We start from the raw sequence: 27889 nt of genomic DNA on the forward strand, positions 1-27889 counted from the left end.
TGCCACTTATGACCTTGAGAAATTACGTGAGCTCTCTGCTTCCTCACCTCTAACATGGGGAGAGTATCTGTCTGCCTCTTAGAATGTGTGAGGATTAAATGACTAATACACCCAAAGAACTCAGAACAGCACCTGGTGCACGGGAACTTCTCATTACATGGCTTTTTTTTGTTAACAAGACAAAGAAACTCCTTAACCCAAGGAACTTAGAGAGTCTAGGGTTAAAGGTACATATTAATCAAATATGTCAAATATTAATCAAATACGGGCTACCGTATAAAAACAAATACTGAACTGCTGATTAAAGTGCGAGGTGGGCTGGGCAAGGCGGAGCCTCATCCACTTATGCCCCACTGCCACTGCCTTGTGCTAGGCCCCGCCTGCGCAGTCCTAAATTCCTGGGGCTTCTGGGACTCCCTCTCTGCCAAATAAGGTCAGCCTCAGAGTGGCCTGTGGGAATTCTGTCTCCTAGGCACTGTGGGAAAATCTGGGGTGATGGCAGCCGAGCCGGTTAAGAGTTCTAGCATACAGAGCCACTCTCAACCTTATTAAACGTAAATTATAGCTAGAACCGCAGAAGGCTTTTGCTTCTCATACTTCATCAAAAAAACTTGGAACATTGTTTTGCTTACTGATGATGTATACGTACATTAACTACTTTTTAAAAAACATAACAACGTAGGGGGAAAAGGCCACAAAAAAAACAGGAACAGCCTTGAGGGAAACACTGACCTCAGAAGGGTACAATGAAAGAGAAATGCCTTTGAAAGAACTCCTGAGAAGTTTACAGTTGCCTTCACTACCTGCCTCACTGTGACTCTTCTCTTTGCCCCCACTAAGCCATACTTGTGGCCTGGTTTCAAGCAGAGATTCAGTCAATACCAGCCTTAACCTACTAGAGATTTACCTGAGGACAAGGAAGTCTAAGCATCAATACAAGCCCCACCCAGAAATGGGCTTCTGAGATCTCAAGGCCCAAGGCTGGGCAGGGTCACTGGGAGGTGAGGTCAGGGTCTGTGAACCAACAATCTGGCCAGCTGTGCCAGAATTAGGTTACAATGAGGGATGTTTAGACTACCCCACGTTGCCAAACACCTGTTCTGAGCTACTCCCGACATTCCTGACTAGATGTAACCTCCTGGTGGTTCTAGGTTACATCTATAGGTTATAGAATCACAAGGGCAAAAAGGCCTCATGTATCTGAAGATGGGGCCTATAAACCCAAATAGGAGGTCTCTCCAGCCCAAAGAAAGCACCCAAAGCTCAAAAGAGCTGGGAAGACTTGGGAGGGGAGGCCGTCTCCAGACAAGGTGGGCTGCAGGACAGCACAGCCATACAGAGACAGAATGAGAAAACAGACAGGAGCTCTACTGAAGATTGCAGACAACACTTGTTCATTGAGAACAGGTAGAGGGGCAAGAAAACAGGCAACCGGCCAATTGTCCCCAGCGGCCCTGAAGAAATCAGGTCACTTCTATTCCAGAGAGGACAGAGGTGGTGGCACTGTTCTTCAAGGCAGCACATGCTCTTTGCCTCACCTCACTCGGCGAGAGCTAAGTTTGTGGACCGTAGCCGCTCTGTCTCCTGGCAGATGTTCTGTTCCACGGTGTCACATTCAGCTAGGAATGCCTAATACATAAATACAGGGCAGTGAGGGACCATCCCGGGCTAGCCAATCCCTGCCCGTGCAAGGCTCTTTGCTTAGCCATTGTGCAGAACCCATGGGTGACTGACTCAAAACAGGCTGTGTAGGGATGGAGCTGGCCTGGCTCTAAGGCAAGCAGGGCAGGGGCAGAGGCAGCATAGGACTAGGGTTTCTGACGACAACCCCCAGCAGGTGGTGAGGACAGGAAACCTTGCCACTGTGAATGTACAATTTCAGGGAGCAGTGTTCACCTGAATAGTGTCTCCTGGAATTGTGTGATCTTCCTTCCCAGTTAGTAAATTCAAATATAATTACAGGGACATGAAAGGAGCTTTTCTCTTATGTTCTGGGCTCATTAAATAACAACCAAAAAAAAAAAAAAAAATGTCCACACCACACATCACACTTCTATCCTACCCTACTTTGAGCAGGTAAACACACACGCAGGTAAACACATTAAACTTTGTAATCTCTGACCACACAACTCACCTGAACCCTTTTCACCAAACCCTTCCTTTTCAGTCTACTGTCTTTGAAATTTTCTGGCAGAATCTGTGGAAGAACACATTGACACATAAATAATCTCAGTAAAAATGGCATAACAACATGATAGAACACCACAGTATGCCAAATGCATCTTAAGTCACCAGTGTCAATGAGACATGGATTTTCAGGAATGATTTCCCTTGGTCTGTATCTTATCTTACATGGCTCTTTCCATGGCTCTCGCCTCTATAAAAGTTACCTTTGTTCTCAATGTCTGGGCCATAGACACTGATCTGTAACAAAGACTTTGTTCTTTCTCTGTGTCCTATGTACAGATACTATGTCCTGGCCACACCATGAGCTCACTGTGCCTCTTCTTTACAAACCCCTCTCACTCCCCTAGAATCCCAAGCAGAGAAATTCACCCTCAAAAATGAGGCATCAGGGGCACCTGGGTGGCTCAGTCCATTAAGCGTCCAATTTCAGTTCAAGTAATGATCTCGCGGTTTCACGAGTTCTAGCCTGCATTGGGCTCTGTGCTCACAGTTCAGCGCCTGGAGCCTGCTTTGGATTCTGTGTCTCCCTGTCTCTCTGCCCCACCCCCTCTCATTCTCTGTCTCTCAGTCTCAAAAAAAAAAAAAAAAAAATTTTTTTTTTTTAAAATTTTAAAAAACATGAGGCATCAGGCTAGAAATACCATTACCATCCCTCTGCAGAAGGGAACATGGAGTCGATGAGCCCCAATAGTCTCATAAGAGCTACTCATGAGTCTAACTGAATTCCATCCAGCTAATGAGCCCAGTGGAATATCAGCCACATGAATATCAGGAAAGTGAAGCCCTGTGTTTCTCTGACCATAAAATCAGAGTCCGTTTGGGTTCCAACTTTGTGAGAACTGGATGCTATTAGTATACATAAATAAAAATGACAAAAGCCTTATGTTAGTGTGATGTGAGTGACTAAAAATCAGGAACTGTCTTATCTTTTTGTGTATCCACCAAGGACTAACAGTGTCTGACACACAGCGGGTGCTCAATATACTCATACAGTAAGAGTGCATTACTGAAAGACTGAAACTGACTGAAACATAGTCAAAGGAAACTAGTTCTTCTCAGCTGAATATTTACTTACCAGCGTGTCAATCTCTTCCAAGATCTTCATAAATTGCTCAATTGTGGCTTTTACTCTCCTATCAAGTTTGCAGAGAGCTTCAGCTTGCAAATCCTTGGCCAGAAAGCCCTGTGCAGGAATAATGCATTATTGCAAGGATTCCTTGAGGCTGACAGAAAACTCCATGCCAAGACACTGATGAAGCAGCCACACCCTGAGCCTACATCCCCCCAAAAGGCTGGGCCACACCTCAGACCCACAACTTCATCTCTTGCTAAAAAACAGAAAACCTGGCCCAGGGTCACCCCATGAACTGTGATAGGCTGCAGGCCACTCTGTCTCACATGGCCCACTAGGGCTGCAAATGCCTCCCAAGTGCAGCCCCCAGTCACCAGTGTATACCCACACACAAGAGGCAGACATTAGGAACACGAGGTGTAGAGCCTGATGGACCCAGACTTGAATTCTGACTGCCCTTTACTGGCTTGTGATCTTGAGTAAGTTACTTAACCTATCTGAGACTTAATGTCCTCATTTTTAATATGGAGATTATGATACCTCACCCCTGAGGGTTACTATGAGCATAAAGAGGAATATATGCAGACCCTTAAAATAATTCCTGACATAGACCTGTGTAAACAAATGGCAGAATTTACATTATTTTTACTAAACTGTCTTGCTGTTTATTCACATTGCTTGGCCCAGTCACCAATTAGCTGGTGACAACAGGTGGACAGCGGGGATCTCTAAGAATGTTTATTGAAGATGCAGATTTGACCACTTGTAGTAAAGGCTTTAAACATTAACCAGCAATTCCAAGTGAGAGAATTTATGCCACTAAAGAGTCAGAAATGGTCAAAAAAGATTTACATCCAAGGATGTTCAGAAAAGCATTAATGCATAATGATAAAATAACATTAGGTTGATGAACAATAAAGAATTGGTTGGCTAAACCATAACATATTCATATATGTGGCAATATTATGCAAGTTTTGAAATACATGATCATTATTTTTTTAAGATTTTATTTTTGTTTTAAGTACTTTCTCCACCCAACATGGGGCTCAAGAGTCACATGCTCTACCGACTAAGCCAGGCAGGCACCCCAATAAGTATGATAATTTTTAATGACATAGGAAAATGTTCAATCTTTTATCTAATAGAACAATTTACAAAGTGTACACAACATTATATCAATTTAAGATGCAAAAATATATTCCAGTCTTTAGTATTGGTTGTCCTTTTTTTTTTAAGTTTATTTATTTTCAGAGAGAGAGAGCAAGGGAAAGAGGGGCAGAGAGAAAGGGAAAAAGAGAATCCCAAGCCGGCTCCACACTGTCAGCGCATAGCCCAATGCAGGGCTCGATCTCACAAACTGTGAGATCATGACCTGAGCTAAAATCAAGAGTCAGACATTTAACTGACTGAACCCCCCAGGTGCCCCAGTATTGGTTATCTTTTGAGTCAGGGGCTTACAGGTATTAGTGCCCCTATGTTTACCTAAAAGTTCTGTACAATCAGCATGTATTACTTTTGTAATTAAAACCAAAACATACATCTATTAATGTTATAAACTGAGGGGAGGGAGGGAAGATGTGATTTGGGGCTGTTCACAATCCTTACTTGGTCTCTGTACCCCTTCTCTAATAGAAGGAAATGAACAGGATACCATCCTCTAAGATCAAGCTCAACTTGGACCTTTTATGCCTCAACAAAATGTTCTTTGCTTTGCTAAACTTATTATAACAGACTGGACTGAGAGAAGCTACCTGTTCTATTTCAGATAATACATGATCCTGGCATGGCAGGTGCTCTCCTAGGAGCACAAATGGATGCTGGCTAGGGTTTGAAAATAACAATGACAGTAATACTTATAAAGCACTTAGTATGTGTCAGACTCAAAGTACATCATTTTATTTTACAATTTTTGTTTTAAAGTAAGATCTACGCCCAATGTGGGGCTTGAACTCACAACCCCAAGATCAAGAGCGGCCTGCTCTACCAACTGAGCTAGTCAGGTGCCCCTCAAACTGCATCGTTTAATCCTCACACCAACCCTAAGAGGAGGGAGGTATTGTCATTAGTCTATTTTTACAGGTGAGGAACTTGAGACAAGGCAAACTTGCCCAAAGTAATAGAAAATGTAAAGCCAGGATCTGAACCCAGGGAATCTGACTAGAGAGGCTGTCCTGGTGACCACACATTTGCATCTCCACAAAGAAAGTGACCTGCTGGATTCCAGTAAGCTCTTTATTCAACTCTTCCAGTTGGTCAGCTGTCTTCTCCACAGACTTCTCCAAATCTTTCAACTTCTTTAGTTCAACCTCTTCCTCTGGACTGTTCTAAAATGTTTAAAAGTAAAAAAAGAAAAAAAAAAAAGAAAGAAAAAAAATAAAACGTTTAAAAATAAAATGAAGTCAATAATCACCAAGAAAGGTAGCTTTTGTCTGGCAAGAAAAAAATCTGACCACAACTGGACTAAACCACTCTCCTAGAAAAAAATAGCCTTAACTCTGCTGCTTCTTGGAAAGCAAGCAGGAGGATTACACATTAGGGTTTTCTACCCACAAAGACTCTAGACTAGAGAGAAGATACTAAGTAAACATTTGGCCAGGCCCCGGACAGCTTGGGTTGGGAGGATGGAGCCAATCCAAGAGCCAGATTCAACCTAAACTTGGGGCTGATCCATAGCAGACTCCAGACTGAAACCTCAAGAGGAAACAAATTATAGTGACTACCTGTAAGGAGTCCAGAATGGTGAGACAGGTAGAATTCTACCATTCCTTTAAATGAATTCCTAAGTGTCACCCACCAAATGAGCTCTCCCACTTAATACGATGATGATGACAATGATGAATACTTCTGTTGAGCATTTCCTCCCTGCCAGGCACTAAACACTTTACCTGTATTATTATTTTAAGCCTTACCACATCCCTGTGAACAATCTAGTGTTTTTGATGATGAAACTGAGGTTTAATGTAAAGTAATCTTAGATCACACAGCCCAAAAGAGGCAGAAACGGACTTGAATGAGACTTGGCTCCATATATCCCAGGACAGCCCCAATTAGGGGTCCTATAGCTTCTTTAAACTCAACCTTTATGTTCTGCCCATTGCTCAGAACTATTCCCCTGACCCTTGAGCAAGAAACCTAGAATATTTCCCCTTCTCTCATCTAAACAATCAGTAGTCAGGGCCAGTAGCTTCCTGCTTTTACACTATCTCAAATTGATCACATTCTTCTTTGTGGGGAAATCCTAAGTGCCAATCTCTCGGCGTTCTGCAGCTGGACTTTTTTTTTTTTTTTGCCTCCACTTTGCTAATCTCTGCCCTCTCTCCATCTCTCTGAATCAGCTACCTCACACAAAATAGAAAGCTTCTTATGACCAACAATTCCAGTGTGCTACAATGCAGGGCTGGCCATAAACCTCACTCATCACCCCAGGGGCTACTGTCCTCACAAACTGGCTCTTTTCCTCTTTCAGTTCTTTATTCTGAACTTTTCTTTCTGGCCAAAGAGGGTTTTTCCCTTGTGGGAGATTTTAGTAAAAGGGGTGTTTAAAGGGAGAGAGACTGATGAAATTTGCAGAGTACTTATTTTAAAAATCTATAGGCTTATTTTAATAAAACATTCTCTTGCAAATCCCCTGCAAGTAAGTAAGGCCTGACTCAGGCCCCATTTTAACCAGATTGAGATCCCACCACCAACACAAGAGCTGTTATTGAAGCAGCATAACTGTTCCTAATTCCCAGAGTAAAAACCATAACCAACAGGAGTGGGAAGGCCTGAGAATAACAAAACTAGTAATCCTATCAAATGAATGGAGCTACATGTATTTAGAGAGACCTATTTTATTAATGCAGAATCTGGGTCCCCAGTTGGCCTTTTAAATAGAAATGTGTATAAAAGACCTTGGTCATTTGATTCTCAGGTATTCTGGCGGAAAAAGCAATTTACCTTCTTCCCAATTAACATGACTCGGCAACCATTTTGTATTCCAAGTGCTGACAATGGCTTCTCCATTTCCTTCAGAGATTTTCCTGAAAAGAGAAGTTAAGCCAAGTGGTAACAATTGTACAACACTGAAAACAGATTTCAGCAAGGGTACAGGAAACAGACAAGTGTGTTCACTAATGAGAAGAGGATAAATTGGTAATAACCTTTTCAGACAGTGTCTTGACCCAGAAATTTCACTTCAGAATTTATCCTAAACAAGTAACTGGACATGTGCCTACACAATAAGTGTTACAAGATAATCTTCAATGCAACCTTAATCATAATAGTGAGAAACTGGAAAAACAAACATTTAGGAATAGGGGATTGATTAGCTATACATCAGTACAGAAGACTTTGTAGGCATTAAACTAATTTAAAAAAATTTTTTTTAATGTTTTATTTATTTTTGAGAGAGAGACAGAGCATGAGCAGGGGAGGGGCAGAGAGAGAGAGAGGGAGACATAGAATCTGAAGCAGGCTGCAGGCTCTGAGCTGTCAGCACAGAGTCCGACGCAGGGCTTGAACTCACAAACTGTGAGATGATGACCTGAGACGAAGTTGGACGCTTAACCAACTGAGCCACCCAGGCGCCCCTAAAGCTAATTTTTTTAGGAAACCTGAATGCCACAATAAATGCTGATGGCTCAGCATTATAAGAAAAATGTTATAAAAACTATATAGTCAATATAATCTCAGTTTCGTCAACTAAAAACACATACATAAATAAGAACCCACACTTCAGGATGCCTGAACAAACAAACAAAAAGTTGGATAGAAATATGCTGAAATGAGGGGCGCCTGGGTGGCTCAGTAGGTTAAGTGCCCAACTTTTGATCTCAGCTTCAGGTCTTGATCTCAGGGTCGTGAGTTCAAGCCCTGCACGGGGATCTGAGCTGGGTGTGAAAACTACTTAAAAAAAAAAAAAAAAAAAAAAAATATATATATATATATAAATGTATATATATATTATATATATATATATACACACACACACATATATGTATATATACATGTATGTATATTTTTAAAAGTAGTATACGTATACATATATGCATGTATAGATACATGTGTGTATATATGTGTATATACACATATACATGCGTATATGCATACATGTATATACGCATGTATATATGCATATGTGTATATATATGAGGGGTGCCTGGGTGGCTCAGCCAGTTAAACGTCCAACTTCAACTCAGGTCATGATCTCACGGTTCATGAGTTCAAGCCCTGCATCAGATTCTGTGCTGACAGCTCAGAACCTGGAGCCTGCTTTGGATTCTGTGTCTCCCTCTCTCTCGGCCCCTCTTCCACATGTACTGTCTCTCTCTCTCTCTCTCAAAAATAAATAAAACATTAAAAAAAATTATTTTTAAAAAATAAAAATAATATAAGAAACATTCTGAAATATAATGAGGGGTTTTATCCAGAAGAACATAGAGCATTTTCTTTGTGCTTTCCTCCATTTTGAAATATGGTTTTTTGTTTGTTTGTTTTTTTTGAGAGAGAGAGAGAGAGCAGGAGAGAAGGGCAGAGGGAGAGAGAGACTTAAGCGGGCTCCATGCTTAGTGTGGAGCCTGAGGCAGGGCTCAATCCCACAACCCTGGGATCATGACCTGAGCCAAAATCAAGACAGGGACGCTAAGCCAATGGAGCCACCCAGGCACCCCTGAAACATGGATTTCTATTGCATTTTATAATTCCATGATAAAATGTTTAAAAAATAAAAAAAGACAAGGAGTTGCACTATGAAGTATAAATAAAAATGCTTCCCATCACTAAATTATTTAAGACTGGCACCAAATCTCAGAGCCTGGAGCCTGTTTCCGATTCTGTGTCTCCCTCTCTCTCTGCCCCTCCCCCGTTCATGCTCTGTCTCTCTCTGTCCCAAAAATAAATAAACGTTGAAAAAAAATTAAAAAAAAAAAAAAAAAAAAGGGGCGCCTGGGTGGCGCAGTCGGTTAAGCGTCCTACTTCAGCCAGGTCAAGATCTCGCAGTCCGTGAGTTCGAGCCCTGCATCGGGCTCTGGGCTGATGGCTCAGAGCCTGGAGCCTGTTTCTGATTCTGTGTCTCCCTCTCTCTCTGCCCCTCCCCCGTTCATGCTCTGTCTCTCTCTGTCCCAAAAATAAATAAACGTTGAAAAAAAAAAAAAAAAAGACTGGCACCAAATGGGATAAATCTAGCCCCATCAGATAACACAAATATGGGATCTCTCAGGAGATGGGGGGAGGTATGGGAGATATGGAATAGATATGGGAGATATGGGAATAGGAGGGGGAGGTGGGTCCTGGCAGAAATCAGTATCATCTACTGATGGGGGGCCTGCCATATCCAGGCCCCTAGTAAGTTTGTTCAACATCTCTGTGTTAGCACTATGCTGAGCATTGGACACAGTAGTGTCTTCCCTCAAAGTTAGTTATCCCTAACAGAGAAATCAGATGTTCAGCAACTATGAAAACAATTACTTAATAGTAACTTGCAGAAGTGGTCAGGAGAGCCACATACGCATATGATGGGAAGAGAATCTAGCTTAGCCAGGGAACACTGCCTGTGCACTTTCACCAAAAATGGTTAACATTTCTGCCACCCTCATGGGACTTCAACTCTAACATCTGTCCGAATGTTTCAAAGTGTCCAGTATATCGAAGGGCCTCAGTAAAATACATGTCTAAGGAATGGATGACTAAACAAGCAAATAAGAATTATCCCAGTTTGAAAACTAAGAGTTACCACTAGGTAAGGCTAAGCAGTTTTAAGTAGGCCCATTAGCCCTAAGGACTCAAAGCTGGAAGAGAAATGCCTACCCTTAAATATAAGTTTCTGAAAAGGCAGTGGAACCCCTGTGGCCTCCTCAACAACCTGGGCCAGGTCTTGGACAATTGGCTCACTCCAGCCCTGTTGCGGGATAACGTGAAGATCATGCTTCTCATTGCCTGGGGACAGAGAAGAGTGTTTGATGAAGAAAACTCTTTCACATAAACCAAAAAAGGGTGACACTTTATTATATTTATTTACTCAGCCTTCAAGGCCCAGTTCATTTGCCACCTACTCCAAATAGCCTGTCTGTCCCCCCATCTGCCCAGCTTTGTCTGGTAACCTTCTCAAGGATTTTTGTGTCCTCTATGATAATAACTAGCAATCTAGTGATATCAGGTAGCATTTTACACACTTAATATGCATAAAGGACTGACTAGGCTCACTTCATACATTATCTTATTTAATCCTCAGAACAACCCCATTAAGGAGGTACTACCTATTAATCCCCATTTTACAGATAAGCAAACTAAGTTCAGGACCTAAGTTAAAAGACCTGCCTATCGAGACCCAACTGTGAAGTCAGAGCTTGACTTCACATCTATCTGATTTCCAAGGGCATGCTTTTCATCACAAGCTATCTGCTTCCTGTGGCCTGACTACCCTGTACTCTGTACTGTACTGTTCTTGTCTCCTTTGCTGTAATGGGTAAGGAATTATTTTTCCTCCAGGTCTCTTCTACTGGGCACATCTGGGCACAAACATGGCTGGTGCTCAGCAAATAGACAATGAGTGAGTAAACTCAAACAGCAGCAAACTTCTTTTTGAACCAGAAATGCCAATTCTTTTCCAGGTATGTGCACAGTAAGGAGGTAGCCCATGTCCTGGGCATATGCCTTGAGCCTGCACAACAGCCACATGAAGTCAGCAGGACAGGTGCTACCAATTCTACTTCACAGGGAAGAAACCAGATGCCTAGAAAAGAGACATCCCAAGGTCACTCAAAACTGAAGGATCTAGAATACTGGTCCCCAGATTCTGAGGCCCTGGGGTCTCCTCTAGTCCTGAGGAGACTTCATAGGTTCAGCTCTTGGGTGGACTTACTCTGTTTGGCTATCACCTCCAACAGTAGACAGACCCTAAGGGTTCCCAAGGCGTACGCTTGTAGCCACATCCCACTCAAACAACGGACGTAGGTTTAAACTCACCACACACACAGGTATCCAGACACACAGCAGTCATATACCACACGGCCAAACACAATTCTGATACAAAGACTCACAAGGACTGCCCAGGCACACACTAAGACATATAACCAGGACGACGACGTGAAGCACGTACATGGACGATAAGACAAAAGGCAAATGGCTTGAGACAAAATACACTGGCCCCTGGAAAGGTGTGCAGATACAAGACCCGCACAAAAAGCCGGTCCCAAACACAAACAAGACCTCACATTTCCAGACACTAGGACCAGCACAAGAACACACGTGGCCAGACCCCCACCAGGCTTTGGTGGACCGGCACGGAGCCCAGCCGGCACGAAGCCCACCCGGCCGTCTGCGCTCACTGTGGGTGACGGTCACGCTGAGGCCGCCTGTCGCCATTTCCTCGCTCCCGGCCACCTCTTCGCTCCCGGCCACCTCTTCACTCCCGGCCACCTCTTCGCTCCGGGTCACCTCTTCGCTCCGGGCCGAGCGAGTCCGCACTTTCTTCACCCGCGGCCTGCGAGCGCCGGTGGCGGCGCCCCTGGTGGATCCGGCATGCCCGCGGGCCGCACTCCGGACGGATGATCGCTGAGAGGGAGGCGGACCGCGCTCGGCCGGGGGCACCGACTGGCGCGGCTCCCGGCCCGGCCGAGGGGCGCGCCGCCGGGGACCCAGCCGCTCCCGGTCGCCTCGCGGTCTCCGCGCGCCACCGCGCTCCGCCAGACCCGCGCTAGTTGACCACCCAGCGGTGGGAGAGGAGCTTGGCGCCTTGCAACCCCGCGCCGCTGCTTCCCTGCCCCGCCCCGGCCCGGCCCGGCCCGGCCAGGCCCAGCGGGCCTACCGGCCCCGCCCCTTGGAGCAGGCCCGGCTGAACACGGCCAAAGCAGCTTCGGCCCCACCCACTCAGCCGAGGTCCCGCCCCACTCACTTGAAGCCACGCCCACGCCCTTCACTGAGGCCACGCCCCTGCTGACTCTCTGCACCCTCCAACCTCCGGGAGCTCTCCTTCCCCGGAAGGCCGAGCTGAAAACCCGGAAAAAGAATCGGGAAACTGCAATAGGCACATTGCGCTTGCGCAAGGGGGGGCAGGAAGTCAAGGCGGAGGCGGCGGTGATTCTACTTCCGTTTCTAGTTTTGCTCTAGTGTTTGGGTTTTCTTCGCGGCCGCCCAAGATGAACCGATTCTTCGGAAAAGCGAAACCCAAGGCTCCGCCGCCCAGCCTGACTGACTGCATTGGCACGGTGGGCACTCGACCACGCATAACTAGGCTGAGGGACTCTGACATTACCGACCCCGCCCACCCTGGGCTCCCGGCTCCTACTCCTCCATTCCGTTCCTGGTTCCGGACACCTCGGCCCTCACCACCACACCTTCATTCCTGTTACCCAGGGTCATTCCTGACGCCACAAACCAGGGATTCCTAAGCCATCAGTGTCTCCCCCTACTTGCACCCAACTCCTTCTGAGGCCCACTGCCGTGTTTACTTGCTCTTTCCTTCTCCTCCTACCCCAACCAGCCATTAGGCCCACATCCTTCCCACTTCAGTCCTAACCTTTACCCCTCATTTATTCTCATCCCTCTCCCACATCAGGACGCTCAACGTGATATCCTGGGTCCACATATCTTTACCCCGGTCCTGGATTTTAATAACAGCAAATTCAGAACTCTGGCCTCTCACATTAAGCCTCCTCCCTTTATCTAAGCAAATAGCATTAGCGCTACAGCCCTGGCCTGTTTCACACACCTTCTGGTTGAGCTCCCAGCCTGACTAGTCTCCAATTGTAGGGGAATGTCAACTCAACCCAGTGATTTTCAATTATTTTTCTATTCAAACACACTTGAGAAGGGTCCTGGAATATGTGAATCTGAGGGGTGGAGTATAGTTTATAAAAGCCCCCCCCCCCCCCCCCCGTGTTTCTGACTGGAAATGTCCGCCTGGTCAGGAACCACTGTTTCCCACCCTTCTTCCCTCTCCTGCCTCTTCTCATGTAAGTATATTGTGATAATTACCACTGTTTCTTTAAGGTGGACAGCAGGGCAGAATCTATTGACAAGAAGATTTCTCGACTGGATGCTGAGCTAGTGAAGTATAAGGATCAGATCAAGAAGATGAGAGAGGGTCCTGCCAAGGTAAGGGAGGTGGCAGCTGCAAAAGGCGCTGTGACAGATTAATTTGAGCACCTGTGGAAATAGGGCCCAGCAGTAAGGGCTGGTGAGAGATAGAGAAGACATGCTCACAATCTGGTAAAGAAAAAATATGTGACAGTGTATCCTTCAGGGAGGGGAGTTTGCAGCCTGAAAGGAGAGGAAGGCTGGGGTTTAGCCTGGTGGAGAGAAAGTGCTGACCACATGTCCAGAATCATGTACATGGGAATTAACATATTTTACTGAGAAGGTGGCAATCTGGAGAGTAGAGCTGGGACATGCTCAGAACTATGAGCCATGCTGGTCAAGTTAGGTGTGTATAATAGACTGGTTAAGGAATGGTATGCTGGGAAAAAGTACTGAACTAGGTAGGCATCTGGAGACCAGTGTTCTATTAGTAACACCATCACTATCTACTAGCTGTGACCGTCATAAAGTCACTTAATATCTTGCTTTCCTCTTCTGTTGTTAGAAACATAGATTACTATATTTAAGTGCTTGGACTGTGGATATAGAACTACCTACTTTTTTCCCGTTTCTGTAACTTATTAACTATTTGAGCTAGGACAAGTTATTTAGTGTTACTGAACATCAGTTTCTCTGTCTATAAAATGGGGATAATATACTTTATAGTGTGAGCATTTTGTGTACTCACGAAGTAATTGGTGTGACCTACATAGCACTGTTTCTCCTACATAGAAACATTATTTGTGAGATAATATCTGCTTTTCCTTCTTCATTGGAGGAACAAAAAGATTTATGAAGCAGTATAGAAAGGAAAATGACAAGAGGCTTTTCTCAGCCATCTTAGTTGGATGGCATGGAATGAAGAGTGACCAGAGGCAGGAAAGCTCATCTGGACTTGCGATGAAAGCCTAAGCCCTGGTAGCAGTCATGAAAATGACAGAAAAGTAATCAGTTGGAAAGTAAGTTCTGAAAATCAGTAACAAGATGACTGCATGTAGAGACAACAGAGAGGAAAGGTAAGGTTGATTTAAAGATTCTTAATCTAGAGAAGTGAGGGATTGGTGGGACCATTGTTAGTTATTTCCAAGGTGAGAACAGGTTGAGGAGTTTGGGCATGTTGAGTTTGAATGGATAGCAGGATGTCCAAGTTGGGAATCTCCATAAGGCAACTGGGTATACAAAATAGGCACTATTGGGGATGGCCATGGAGATAATATGCAGTAGGAAAAGGGAATATAATTCTGTACCCTGAGATGTGGGATGCAAAGACAGATGAGTTGAGACTTAAAGACTGTGCTTGGGAAGTGAGGAAGAGTCCAGGAGCCACCATGTCTGCAACTTTGAAGAAGAGAGTAGTAGATATGTAAGTCTGAGGATATGGGAGATTTCTTTTACTATATGTGTGTTTTCTTCTTCTTTTCATTAATATCTGTTTCTCTCCCCAGAATATGGTCAAACAGAAAGCCTTGAGGGTTTTAAAGCAAAAGCGGATGTAAGTTATAAGTGTAACCTCCTTTCCTCCAGCACTGTCCATCTAGACAGAATTTTTTGCTATGGTAGATGTTCTATATATGCGCTGTTCAGTACAGTAGCTCTTAGCCACATGTGGCTATTGAGCGCTTGAAATGTGGCTAGTGTGACCAAGGAATTGAAGTTTTAATTTTATTTAATTTTAACAATTTAGGTAGCTATATGTGGCTAAGTGGCTTCTGTATTGGACTACCCAGATCTATAGGGTTCTCCCATTATGTATTTAATTAGAGTATGCCTTTTTATTTATTTATTTTTTGTAAAATTGAGGATCCTGAATATTTGTTCCCTCCCACTAGAATAGATTTAAGGGTCCTGAATTTATTTTAGGTGACTATGTCTCCGTGTCTGAGCAGAAGCCAAATAGCATCTTTGATGCTTACCCTTGTGGGCTGTCCAACTGATGAGACCTTCTGCAGGATTGTAGGGATCAGATGTAATTAGCTAATAAGGAACTAGAAAGGTTGTTGATATCTCTGTTTTTATTTTTAAAATGCTTTTTTATCAGATACCACCTTTTAGATTAGACAAAATTGGAAAAAAATTATAATGCCTAACATGGTGGTGAGAGTGGTAAAAACTATTCCCTTCTTAGGTAGCCTACAGTGTTTAAGTAATACGTATTCATTATACATGCTTGGAAAATACAAAAACATGAACAGAAGAAAAGAACATTTACATAGATTCCTACTATCAGAATTAACCATTTTTAGAATGATGATTTCCTAGTTTCTTTTCTCTGCTCGTGCACATATGGTATATGTGCATATGGCTTTTTAGAAGAAAAATTGTGTATATATAGGTTGTCCTTCTCCATCATGAGCAGTTCTCTCCTTTTAAATGTTTTTTAAGAATGATACACTTTTTAACAGGCTGGTGATATTCCACCACCATTTGCCCACACCATGAATTGACCAATTTTCTGCTGGTTGGATAGTTAGATGGTTTCCTGATGTTGTATAAAGACCATAGTGACATAAGTCTTTGAAGTAGTATTATACTTTGATATAAAACTTTATTTTTTAAAAAAAGAACATATTTTGAGCACCAGGCATTATATCAGGCTAGATGGATTGCCTAATCATGGATATAAGATTAGTCAAATACAATACCTATCCTCAAGGAGTTCAGTCTACTAGAAAAACAGTTTAGTTATATGTATGAAGAGCTTAAAAATAGTCTCCCCCTTTGCCCCAAGAGTTCTCCTTCTGGGAATTTATCGCAGGAAATCATTTGAAACATTGTAAAGACACATTAAATAGTATATAGTAACATAGAAAACAGCAAAAGCTGTAATATTAAGGGGAAAATTAGTCTTATAACTAAGATACAAAGACAGAAGACTGGAGGGGTACATCATGATGCTTGTGTTAGAGTGATTAAATGGTTTTTGCCAATTTTTCTGTGTATTTTTTGTAATTTTTTTAAAGTCTATTTATTTATTTTGAGAGAGAGACAGAGCGCACATGAGAAAGGGCAGAGAGAAAGAGGGAGAGAGAATCCCAAGCAGGCCCTGTGCCGCCAGCACAGAGCCCAACACGAGGCTCAGTCCCATGATTGTGAGATCATGACCTGAGCTTTGTGAGATCATGACCTGAGCTGAAACCAAGAGTCGGACGCTAAACTGAGCCACCCAGATGCCCCTAAAGTTTTTTGTTTTTTTTTTTTTTAAAGGAAATACTTATTTAGTGTTAGAGATACTTTCTTCCTGAGGATTTCTGTCTGGCTCACATTTACCATTCTTAATTGATTCTGAAAAGGTATGAGCAGCAACGGGACAATCTCGCCCAACAGTCATTTAACATGGAACAAGCCAATTACACCATCCAGTCATTGAAGGACACCAAGACCACGGTACTTCCATAGCACCTTTTCCCATGATTTTTTTTTTAACTGTTGTGTTCTTTTCCCATAGTATTTAAAAGACCATTTCACTAGCATGGCTTTTTAAAACATGGTGTTCTCTCTTACCCTTTTCTAGGTTGATGCTATGAAACTGGGAGTAAAGGAAATGAAGAAAGCATACAAGCAAGTGAAAATTGACCAGATTGAGGTGAGATGTATGCTAGTTTCTGTAAGAATGTAGTGTAGTAGATTTGGAAAGAATCCAAATGAATGTGAATGTAATGGGAAGAACACAGAAGACAGATTGAATCTTGGGCTTGCCATTTACTAATAGAGTAACTTTGGGGTAGGGTACCAAATGTGTCTGTTTCCTTGTCAACACCAGGATCCTAATGCCACATACAGTTATTATGAGGATGAAATAAATGAGCTGGTGTGTCTACATACATAATATCTAGAATATAATAGGCACTCAGTAAATAAGCCCCCAGTTTCCTGTTACTTCTGACTCACTTAATGATTTTGAGTCTGTTTCCACAATTGTAAAGTAGTGATGTTGCTGTCCATCTCCCAGGATGGTCACAAGTGTTGCTGTCCATCTCCCAGGATGGTCACAAGTGTTAATGAGGCTATATAAGTCAGGTGCTTAACACATTTTCTGGAGTAGAGCTGGTTCCTTTTGCTAGTAATTCTCTTTAGATTTTTAATAATAATGTCATTAGGCTCTTAAAATTAACATGTCTTTTGAGATCGTGCTTTGGCTGGGAGGTGAGCCCTAAGCACTCCTCTCACTTCTCTCAGGGGAACAGCCCAGATGGCGAGTAGGGATAGCAGAGGGAGTGAGTGGTGATTGGCCAGAGGAAAGAGGCTACCTTTCTGCAAGTACAGTGGTGGTCTTTACTTCTATCCCTGAGTAGAATGTCTCTTTGTATGAGAGCAGGGACTTGATTTTTTCACTGTTATATCCCATACCTTGAACAATGCCTGGCTGTAGTTGGTGCTCAGAAAGTTTCTATGATTGCTGAGCAAATGAACAAGAGACTATTAAAGGAGCTAAAGCAGTTGCCCAATTCAAGCAACATTTGTTGGTTGAGTACTTACTGACTTCCTGGCATCTTGCTACATCTGAAGAGGTATTCTCTGAGAGTGCTGATCTACAGTACAAGTAAGGACATTCCTCCTCTTTTTTCATGCACCCCTCCTTACACTGCCTGTGGCTTTCTCTCTTATCCTCCACCAGTCTCTGCTTACAGAGTTAAGCTCAGTGAAATCTTCCCAGACATTTACTAAGAAAAGTGTTCCATGTATGTTTGTCTTATTTGTACAATGCTATTTGGTAATATAATGCAGTTGAATTTTATATTCTGTTTATAGGGTTCCTTATGTTTTAATGAGAGCTCTTTACTATAAACAAAATAGAAACTGGAATTTTTCTGTTGTTGTTTTTGTTTTGTTTTGTCTCTCCATCTTTTACTTGTAGTTGCCTGTCTCGTTCCCTATCTAATTATCCTTTTCCTGTCTCCTAGTAGATTTGCCCACATGGCAGGTAGAGAGCTCCTTTCTCTCCCTTTTGGTGTGTGCCTCTGTCTGTGTCTGTCTCTGGCTGGACTATATATTTTGAATTTCATTTGTTTTCCTAAAATACTTTATAAAACATTTTCACTGTTTGATAGCTCTCACTCATTCTTTTGTATTTTACCCATGTGTATGTGTGTTCCTCTGTTTCTAGCCTTCCTATTTTTCAGTTTCTGCATGTCAAGTCTAGTGCTTGTATTTGTATTATTTTTGTGTTGCTTATCCAATATTAAGCCTGTTAATTCTTTGTGTGCTAATTAGTGTGTGTGTGTCTTTCATAAAGTCTATTGCTAGGAATCCTATTCATAAATGACTTGAGGAGACTTGTGTTGATATGTGATAGCATGGCAGAGCTTGACCTAACTACTTACTCTGTGTTTTCACTCTTTTTAATTTCAGCCAGCGCTTCTCTGTACAGCAGAATGTTACATGTGTACAGCATAGTAGTTTGGCACTTGAAAATACAGCATAGTGCTTTCTTTTTTAAAAAAGTTTTTTTTGGGGCGCCTGGGTGGCGCAGTCGGTTAAGCGTCCGACTTCAGCCAGGTCACGATCTCGCGGTCCGTGAGTTCGAGCCCCGCGTCAGGCTCTGGGCTGATGGCTCAGAGCCTGGAGCCTGTTTCCGATTCTGTGTCTCCCTCTCTCTCTGCCCCTCCCCCGTTCATGCTCTGTCTCTCTCTGTCCCAAAAATAAATAAAAACGTTCAAATAAATAAATATTAAAAAAAATTTTTTTAAGTGTTTTTCATTTTACTGTCTCCCTCACCTTTTTTTTTTTTTTTTTAACGTTTATTTATTTTTGAGAGATAGAGACCGCATGAGCAGGGGAGGGGCAGAGAGAGAGACGTAGAACATGAAGCAGGCTCCAGGCTCTGAGCTATCAGCACAGAGCCTGACGCGGGGCTCGAACTCACAAACTGTGAGATCATGACCTGAGCCGAAGTCAGACCCTTAACCAATGGAGCCACCCAGGTGCCCTGTCACGTTTTTTTTTCTTCTAATGTTTATGAGAGAGAGAGAGAGAGAGAGAGAGAGAGCAAGCACGAGCAGGGGAGGGGCAGAGAGAGAGGGAGACACCGAATCTGAAGCGGGCTCCAGTCTCTGAGCTCTGAGCTCAGAGCCCAACACAGGGCTCGAACCCATGAACCCCAAGATCATGAGCTGAGCTGAAGTCGGACACCTAATCTACTGAGGCACCCAGGTGCCTCTGTCTCCCTCACCTTTAAATGGAAAAACAAACCTCCAATTTGTGGACCAAGAGGAGTTTTTCAAATGTTTTGCATTGCTTTAAAAATTCTGAAGGATAGGGGCGCCTGGGTGGCGCAGTCGGTTAAGCGTCCGACTTCAGCCAGGTCACGATCTTGCAGTCAGTGAGTTCGAGCCCCGCGTCGGGCTCTGGGATGATGGCTCAGAGCCTGGAGCCTGCTTCCGGTTCTGTGTCTCCCTCTCTCTCTGCCCCTCCCCCATTCATGCTCTGTCTCTCTCTGTCCCAAAAATAAATAAACGTTGAAAAAAAAAAAATTAAAAAAAAAAAAAATTCTGAAGGATAAGGGTCCCTAGGTGGCTCAGTTGCTTGTGTCCAACTTCAACTCAGGTCATGATCTCGTGGTTTGTGGGTTTGAGCCCCGCATCAGGCTCTGTGCTGATGGCTCAGAGCCTGGACCCTGCTTTGTTTTGTGTGTGTGTGTGTGTGTGTGTGTGTGTGTGTGTGTGTGTGTCTGCCCCTCCCCCACTCTCACTCTGTCTCTCTCAAAAGTAAATAAACATTAAAACAAATTTTAAAAAATTCTGAAGGATAAATGGTGCTGGTTTGGACTTTCTGCATTATCAACAATACTCTCTTTCCTCTCTGTGGAATTTTCAGCGTATAGCGAGCATATTGTTGCTCTGCACATCCTTAACACAATGGAAGATATATAGTATTAAGTGCTTAGTGTTTTACATGTATTACTGTGATAAATCCTTTAATAATCCTATGAGGTATGGCTATTAATAATCTTATTTTATGGACAAGGACATTAAGGCTTAGAGGCTTTATTTCTCATTGAGTAAGGCAAGATTTGAGCTTCAGAGTCTGTGCTCCTAGCCATTATATTAACTGCCCTTTATTATGCTGTAGCACTTCTCAGGTTGCTTTTTACATTATTCCTGGCTTTGTAGTCTTCTAGCTAATCACAGGTAGATCATTCACAGATGACTTATGCTCTCAGTCAATTATTTTCACCAGCCTGGTCTTGGATATCAAGCCTATCCTGATTCCATTTCTGTTTCTCCATCCAGGGTTGGCTCAGTATAACTTTTTGTACCACCCAGTTGTTTCCACTGTTGTCTTTTTCCCTACACAGTATAGTCCATCTTTGGCTGCCTTAAGAAGATTAATTTGCTTGTCTCTATTACCTCCTTTTCTCCATAAACTAGAAAAATGTTGATAGTGTGGAGGCTGAATTTAGTGTTTTAGGTAAACTTTCTGTAATGACAGACTAATGGGCATCTGTTCTTGCAGTAGGACTTTGGATTTCCCTGAAGCACCTTAAATTCAAATGCGAGATCGCCAATTTAATTCTTTTCTTTTTTAAAATTTTTTACATTTATTTATTTTTGAGAGAGTGAGGCAAGGTGAGAGTGGGGGAGGGGCAGAGAGAGAGGGAGATACAGGGTCGGAAGCAGGCTCCAGGCTCTGAGCTGTCAGCACAGAGCCCGATGGGGGGCTCGAACCCACAGACTGTGAGATCATGACCTCAGCTGAAGTCAGACGCTCAACCGACCGAGCCACCCAGGCACCCCTCTTTTCTTTTTTTTTAAGGTTTTTTTTTTCAGTTATCTTTACACCTAGCATGGGGCTCAAGCCCACGACCCCAAGATCAAGAGTCACACGCTCTTCAGACTGAACCAGCCAGGTGCCCCAATTTAATTCTTCCTTAATTTTGAGTTTACATTTTATCACCAAAAAGGAGGATTATGTGGTCATTGCCATTCACGGTTATTGTTATGGGACTCTTCAGTTTTGTGATTTTTAAATAATTCATTAGGGGCGCCTGGGTGGCGCAGTTGGTTAAGCGTCCGACTTCAGCCAGGTCACGATCTCGCGGTCCGTGAGTTCGAGCCCCGCGTCAGGATCTGGGCTGATGGCTCAGAGCCTGGAGCCTGTTTCCGATTCTGTGTCTCCCCTCTCTCTCTGCCCCTCCCCCGTTCATGCTCTGTCTCTCTCTGTCCCAAAAATAAATAAACGTTGAAAAAAAAATTTTTAAAAATAATAATAATAATCCATTAAGCTCTTTTATATTTTTAATTGGAAGGGGCATTCAGGAGTTATTCAGACCTGTACTTTACAGGAGCACCTGGTCAGTTGTTGACTAAAAGCAGTCAGTAGGCAAGGACTGAGTTAAGGGTAGGGAACTAACAATTGTTGAAAACTGGTATGTGCTCGCCATTTTGTATACGTTATCTTTTTAAAAATCGCTTGCTTCTGAGATTCAGAGGAGAGAGTGGAGTGAGGGTTAGAGGAAAATAGTAAAAAATTAATGAAAACTGTCATATACATTTCTACAAGGATTTACAAGACCAGCTAGAAGATATGATGGAAGATGCCAGTGAAATCCAAGAAGCACTGAGCCGTAGTTATGGCACCCCAGAATTAGACGAAGATGACCTGGAAGCAGGTATGTTATGGGAAAAGCAGTTGGGAAAAAAAAGTTTTAGAGTCTGAAAGGAGCAACTTCCTGGGACCTTTTCCCAAATGCTAGAGAAAATTCCAGTGAAGGTTCTGTGAGAGTTAGTTTATGGTACGGTCTCTGGGCAAAGAGCTTATGAAGCTGGCATGTCAGATGTGCATGATCCACTAACAACTCTTGGACAGATAAGCTCTGGAGGAAAATATGGGCAAAAGTGTCTGCTGACCTGGTGCTTGGTATCTAAGCACTGCGTTTCCCTGCCATTTTCCTTTTGATTTTGCTCTCCCTATTTTTGGAGTCCTCTCCCTCAGAACAACAAAGCAGATCAAGAAACAGTCACTGGCAAGTACTTCGTGTGCATCTATCATAGGCCAGGTACTATGTTAGGTGCTAGGAATTCAACATTGAAGAAGGCAAATATGGTCCCTGCATTTATGAAGCTTCCATCACCAGGGGTAAGAAACTTACTTCAAGTGATTAATTACAAGAGCACAAACTGTTGGGAAGGAGAAGTGTGGGGTACCATGGAGCACATAGCTGGGGAATCTATCCTAGTTGGGAGTGGGCACAGGCATGGGTCCTGAAGGATGAGCAGGGGATAATAGGAAAAAAATGGGAGGGGTTGTTGCCTGGCCTCAGGGAGAGGAGCTTTGCCCAAAGAAATGAAAACACTAATTTGAAAAAAATACGTGCACCTTTATGTTTCTTGCAGCACTACTTTTAATAGCCAAGATATGGAAGCAGTCCCAAGTGTCCATCCATAGATGAATGGATAAAGATGTGGATACACATACACACACACACACAATGGAATATTACCATCAAAAAGAGTGAAATCTTGGCATTTGCAACAATATGGATGGAACTAGAGGGTATTATGCTAAGTGAAATAAGTCAGAGAAAGACAAATACCATATGATTTCACTTATATGTGGAATTTAAGAAACAAAACCAAGGGGCGCCTGGGTGGCTGAGTCGGTTAAGCGGCCGACTTCGGCTCAGGTCATGATCTCGCAGTCCGTGAGTTCGAGCCCCACGTCGGTCTCTGTGCTGACCGCTCAGAGCCTGGAGCCTGTAGCCTGTTTCGGATTCTGTGTCTCCCTCTCTCTCTGCCCCTCCCCCGTTCATGCTCTGTCTCTCTCTGTCTCAAAAATAAATAAACGTTAAAAAAAAAAATTAAAAAAAAAAAGAAACAAAACCAAGAAAAAAGAGATAAACGGACTATTAACTATAGAGAACAAACTGCTAGAGGGGAGGTAGGTGGGGGACAGGCGAAATTGGTGATGGGGGTAAGAGTACATTTATCATGATGAGCCTGAGTAATGTACAGAATTGTTGAATTACTATATTGTACACCTGAAGTGAATATAACACTGTGTGTTAATTATACTGGAATTTAAAAAATAAATAAAATTTTAAAGAAAAGATGATAGCGACTAAGGTGATAGTAGCAGAAACAGAAAAGTGGATGTGGAAGGAGGGGAGGTCAAGAATGTTTGTCTGGGGCACCTGGGTGGCACAGTTAAGTGTCTGACTCTTGATCTCGGCTCAGGTCATGATCTTGCGGTTTGTGAGATCCAGCCCCGCATCAGGCCTTGCTCTGATGGTGTGGAACCTGCTTGAGATTCTGTCTCTCCGTCTCTCTGCCCCTCCCCCACTTCTCTCTCTCTCTCTCTCTCACAAAATAAATAAATAAAACATTAAAAAAAAATGTCTGTCAGTGTCTAGCATGAGTAACTAGGTAGATGGCAGAACCACCTCACACTGGATTTTCTGTCACATGATTCCCATCTCAGTTCTTCTCCTCCTCCTCTTCTCCTTCTCCTCCTCTCTCTCCCCCCTCCCTTCCTCTCACCCCCTCCCTTCTTTCTCCCATTCTGTTTTTGCCTAGAACCTATTTTTTTTTCACATTCATTTCTTTATTTTATTTCCCATCCTGAGTTTCCAGCTGTGTCTCTATCTGCTATTGTCATTCCTCCTGGTCACTTCCAACTCACTTTACCATAGACTTATTTTTAAAGCTTGATTTCATGTAATGGTCACTCAGTATGCAACAATTTCATGCCTCCTTTCACTGCCTTCTCTCAAGCTCATCAGTAACTGAGAGAGAATTTTTTACATCTGTTATTGTCCAGATTTTCTAATTTGAATTGGCCAACTGATAGCTATATATAGACTCTTCTCATGAAGACTAGGGCTTTGTAAACCTGTGGGGAATGGTTGTTTTTGTTTTACTTTGATTTGTGTTTTTCATAGATTCTACCACATCAGTTCCCTTGAAAATTTCTTAAGATGGTCATCTTTTATTTTGAAAATAGAGATTAATAATCCTTTCCCCCCAGGCACCTGGGTGGCTTAGTCCATTGAGTGTCCAACTTTGGCTCCAGTCATCTCACAGTTCTTGAATTTGAGCCCCTCATTGGGCTCACTACTGTCAGCTCACAGCCTGCTTCAAATCCTCTGTCCCTTTCTCTCTGCCCCTCCCCTGCTTGTATTCTGTCAAAAATAAATAAAACATTTTTTAAAAATTAAAAAAAATCCTTTTCCCTTTGTTTTGAAATTCATGTCTCATAATAATTTGGCTAACTTTCTTAACATTAGCTGCCAGTTTTCTTGCATAACTGTTTTTGAAATGTCAACTGTTTCAATCTCAGAGTTGGATGCACTGGGTGACGAGCTTCTGGCTGATGAAGACAGTTCTTACTTGGATGAAGCGGCATCTGCACCTGCAATTCCAGAAGGCGTTCCCACTGACACAAAGAATAAGGTGAAAGCTTTTTCTCTTTATGTTTGCTATGGAAAATGGTTAAGGTTTTATGCTTGATCCCAATTTGGGAATTTACAAGGTAGTCTTAAGTTTGAACGGGGAAAGAACATGCTAGTCATTGTTTTGGGACCTCTTGAAAGTCTAGTTTTCTTGCATTGGACTGTGGACAGGCTGAGTACGTAGTGTCACTGAGGCCCAGGAATTACCCTTGTGAGCTTGCACTGGGTGCCATTTCTAGGTTTCAGACAGTATTTCCTGGAAAAGCATTACCAACACATTCATGAACCATGCTGGGCAGCAGTGTGAAAGAAAGTTCTATCTTCCATACACACTGCTTAATTGTAAGGTGGACTTTTTTTTTTCTTTTTGAGCAGCAGGCAAAAGTTCATTAGAGTCTAAAATCAGAAAGGAAGAATAGTATGAAAGCTCTCTTTACAGAGAGAGTATATTCAAAAGGGAATGCTCCGGGTGGATTTTTTTAAATAGGGATATAATTTAAGTATAAAACTTAATGTTGAAAGTTTCTCATTAACAAGGTAAAGAATCAGGACACCTGGGTTTAAGTCTCAGTCCAGCCACTAACTCCCTATGAGACCTTGACAAATCACTTAATTGTTGTGAACTTTTCTGATACTTACATCTGTAAAATGCAGATAATTACAATTATCTTACATAATTGTTGTGTAGAACAAGTTAGATCTTGTATGTAAAAGGACTTCGCACTGAAAGCCCCGTCCAAAGCTACACAGTTGTCATTATTATAAACAGATAAAATTTTGTTGCTTATGAAATCCTGTTCACTCCATCTTAGTTCCTGGTGTAATGTGTCATTTTTTTCTCTTGCCATTTTTTCTGTTTGCCTTATCTCCTTGGTGTTTGCTTTATCTCCCAATGGGCACGTTCAGTGTGCACAGTCCTTGAGTGAGAGCCAGTTTCAGCTCTGCCTTTGTTTACTGTATGACTTGGAGCAAATTAGAAATTCTTGTTTTCTCTCAGAACCTTATCAGTTTTTCCTGCATGTGAAATGTGGGGAGCAAAAGGTGGGAAGTAGATCATTTCCAAGGTCCCTTATAGCTAATTTCTATGAATGTGCATCTTCCCCTACCATACCCTCCCTTCTTCCTTGAGTCTAGAGTAATCTTACTTTTCTCTACTGCTCATTCTACCCCACCCCTGTCTCTGGTCATTTCAGGGTTCCAGGTTTATAGGTTGCTTTTTCTCAGCTTACCTAAAATTATTTTTTTTAATTTTTTTAAGTTTATTCATTTCGAGAGAGACAGTATGAGCGGGAGGGGACAGAGAGAGAGGGAGAGAGAGAATCCCAAGCAGACTCTGCACTGTCAGCGCAGAGCCCAAAACAGGGCTCAAACTCATGAAATACGAAATCATGACCTGAGCCAAAACCAAGAGTCAGCCGTTTAACCAACTGAGCCATCCAGGCACCCCTGAAATAATTTTTTTTAATCTTTTATTTATTTTTGAGAGAGAGTACATGTGTAATCAAGGAGGGGTGGGGGGGTACAGAGGATCCAAAGCAGGCTCTGGACTGACAGCAGTGAGCCTGACAGCCAGTGAGCAGGGCTCACTCATGAACCATGAGATCATGACCTGAGTTGAAGTCAGACACTCAACCAATTGAGCCACCCAGTTGCCCCTACCTGAAATGATTTTTATTAACGCTACCCACCACAGCTTACCTTTTCAGTACCCTGAAGCATCTATGTTATTTCTACTTTTAGAAGGTCACAGATTCCTGCATTAAATGTGCCGTTGAGATATGGTTTCTTAATTGATAGTAGTATTGCTGTCTCTAAGTTTGTAGAAAAGTATGATATGGAAATAACTGCCTGTCCTGGGGCACTGCTCCTTTAAGGATTGGGAAGCTACAAACGATAATGGTTCACTTTAGAAATCAGAGTGAGGGGCGCCTGGGTGGCTCAGTCGGTTGAAGGTTGAACGGCTGGCTTCGGCTCAGGTCATGATCTCGCAGTCCGTGAGTTTGAGCCCCGCATCGGGCTCTGTGCTGACCGCTCAGAGCCTGGAGCCTGTTTCAGATTCTGTGTCTCCCTCTCTCTGCCCCTCCCCCATTCATGCTCTGTCTCTCTCTGTCTCAAAAATAAATAAATGTTAAAAAAAAAAAATTAAAAAAAAAAAAGAAATCAGAGTGAAAATGGGAATCTGGAGGCAAGGACTGACTCCTCATCCTTTCCACCCAGACCCTTCCTAGTTTATTCGTAAGTGTCTCTTGCTCTTTCACTCTTCCTTTGTGCTGCAAAGGACCACCCTGAGCTTTTCCAGTCCTTTCTTAGCTTATCACTTCACCCTTTATCTTTCATGAAAATGCTTTCTAATCTTCTCAGTGGGATTTTGGTGTTCACTGATTAAACACTGGGAAATGAATTTTGACTACTAAATACTTGTGATCATTTGTTTTATCAACTGAAAAACAGTGGCACTACACATTGCTTTCTTTTCACAGGATGGAGTCCTGGTGGATGAATTTGGATTACCACAGATCCCTGCTTCATAGACTTGCATCATTCAAATACATCGTGTAAAATAAACACATATTGTGGGACTAGGAAATATTTATCTTTCCGAATTTACCATAACAGATTTATGTTTCTTTCCTTTCTTCGAAGGAAAGGTTAATTATAGTGCTCTTTTATTTTTTTTCCATTAAGAGACTCATTGTTTGGGGGATGCTTTCTTCATACTAAATTTTTATGTCTTTTTTCTTATGAAAGACTAATGTACTTAAAAGTATCAGTGGCTATGTATGACTTGTTTTCCTTTATTAATAATAATTTGAAATAAAACCAAGGAAGTGGAATCTTTACATTCTAAGATAGTGTTAATTCCACAATCTCAAATTGATAAATTGATAAGACAAAGATGAGATTATTGGGACCGCTTATACTATGATTCAAAACCATTTTCTATTGTGGTATTATAGGTTGGTTAAAGTGGTAGCCTTTTTGATGGGTTTTGTTGTGTCTTGTGAGTAATTCATTACTATGTCTGATATTGGAATGGAATTATCACTACTATATCATGAGTGGATATTTTGATTCTGTGGTTCCCTCAGTATTACAGCCTGACTTGTAATCAATAATGAATATTTCTTGATATTTAATGTGTACAGGACATTTATTTATACTCAATAAATATTTTTCAAAAGGATACA

At 42.6% G+C, this 27889-nt stretch overlaps 2 protein-coding genes across 2 annotated transcripts; one reads left to right on the forward strand and one right to left on the reverse strand.

The window, feature by feature from the left end:
• Positions 1-1371: 1371 nt before the first annotated feature.
• BAG1 (BAG cochaperone 1) lies at positions 1372-12269 on the reverse strand. Its single transcript, XM_043565282.1, has 8 exons — positions 12195-12269; positions 11566-12040; positions 10046-10174; positions 7199-7281; positions 5470-5583; positions 3263-3370; positions 2135-2197; positions 1372-1629 (listed from the first exon to the last, which is right to left on the reverse strand). Exons 1-8 carry the CDS (start codon positions 12267-12269, stop codon positions 1540-1542), a joined length of 1137 nt encoding a protein of 378 aa, XP_043421217.1. The 3' UTR covers positions 1372-1539.
• Positions 12231-27885, forward strand: CHMP5 (charged multivesicular body protein 5). The gene is made up of 8 exons (XM_043566618.1): positions 12231-12444; positions 13229-13333; positions 14761-14807; positions 16606-16699; positions 16827-16898; positions 21815-21923; positions 24590-24702; positions 27182-27885. Exons 1-8 carry the CDS (start codon positions 12376-12378, stop codon positions 27230-27232), a joined length of 660 nt encoding a protein of 219 aa, XP_043422553.1. The 5' UTR covers positions 12231-12375; the 3' UTR covers positions 27233-27885.
• The last annotated feature ends 4 nt before the right edge of the window (positions 27886-27889 follow it).

This window comes from Prionailurus bengalensis, chromosome D4 (assembly GCF_016509475.1).
Source record: "Prionailurus bengalensis isolate Pbe53 chromosome D4, Fcat_Pben_1.1_paternal_pri, whole genome shotgun sequence".
In the NCBI taxonomy this organism is placed as follows: Eukaryota; Metazoa; Chordata; class Mammalia; order Carnivora; family Felidae; genus Prionailurus; species Prionailurus bengalensis.

Coding starts and splice junctions, on each gene's coding strand:
- BAG1 (XM_043565282.1), bottom strand. CDS start 12,269: ATGTGCCTATTGCAGTTTCCCGATTCTTTTTCCGGGTTTTCAGCTCGG. Junction 12,041..12,194: donor GGGAAGGAGAGCTCCCGGAG/GTTGGAGGGTGC, acceptor CGGGGCCGGTAG/GCCCGCTGGGCCTGGCCGGG. Junction 10,175..11,565: donor CAGCGTGACCGTCACCCACA/GTGAGCGCAGAC, acceptor CTCTGTCCCCAG/GCAATGAGAAGCATGATCTT.
- CHMP5 (XM_043566618.1), top strand. CDS start 12,376: ATGAACCGATTCTTCGGAAAAGCGAAACCCAAGGCTCCGCCGCCCAGC. Junction 16,700..16,826: donor TGAAGGACACCAAGACCACG/GTACTTCCATAG, acceptor ACCCTTTTCTAG/GTTGATGCTATGAAACTGGG. Junction 24,703..27,181: donor CCACTGACACAAAGAATAAG/GTGAAAGCTTTT, acceptor TTCTTTTCACAG/GATGGAGTCCTGGTGGATGA.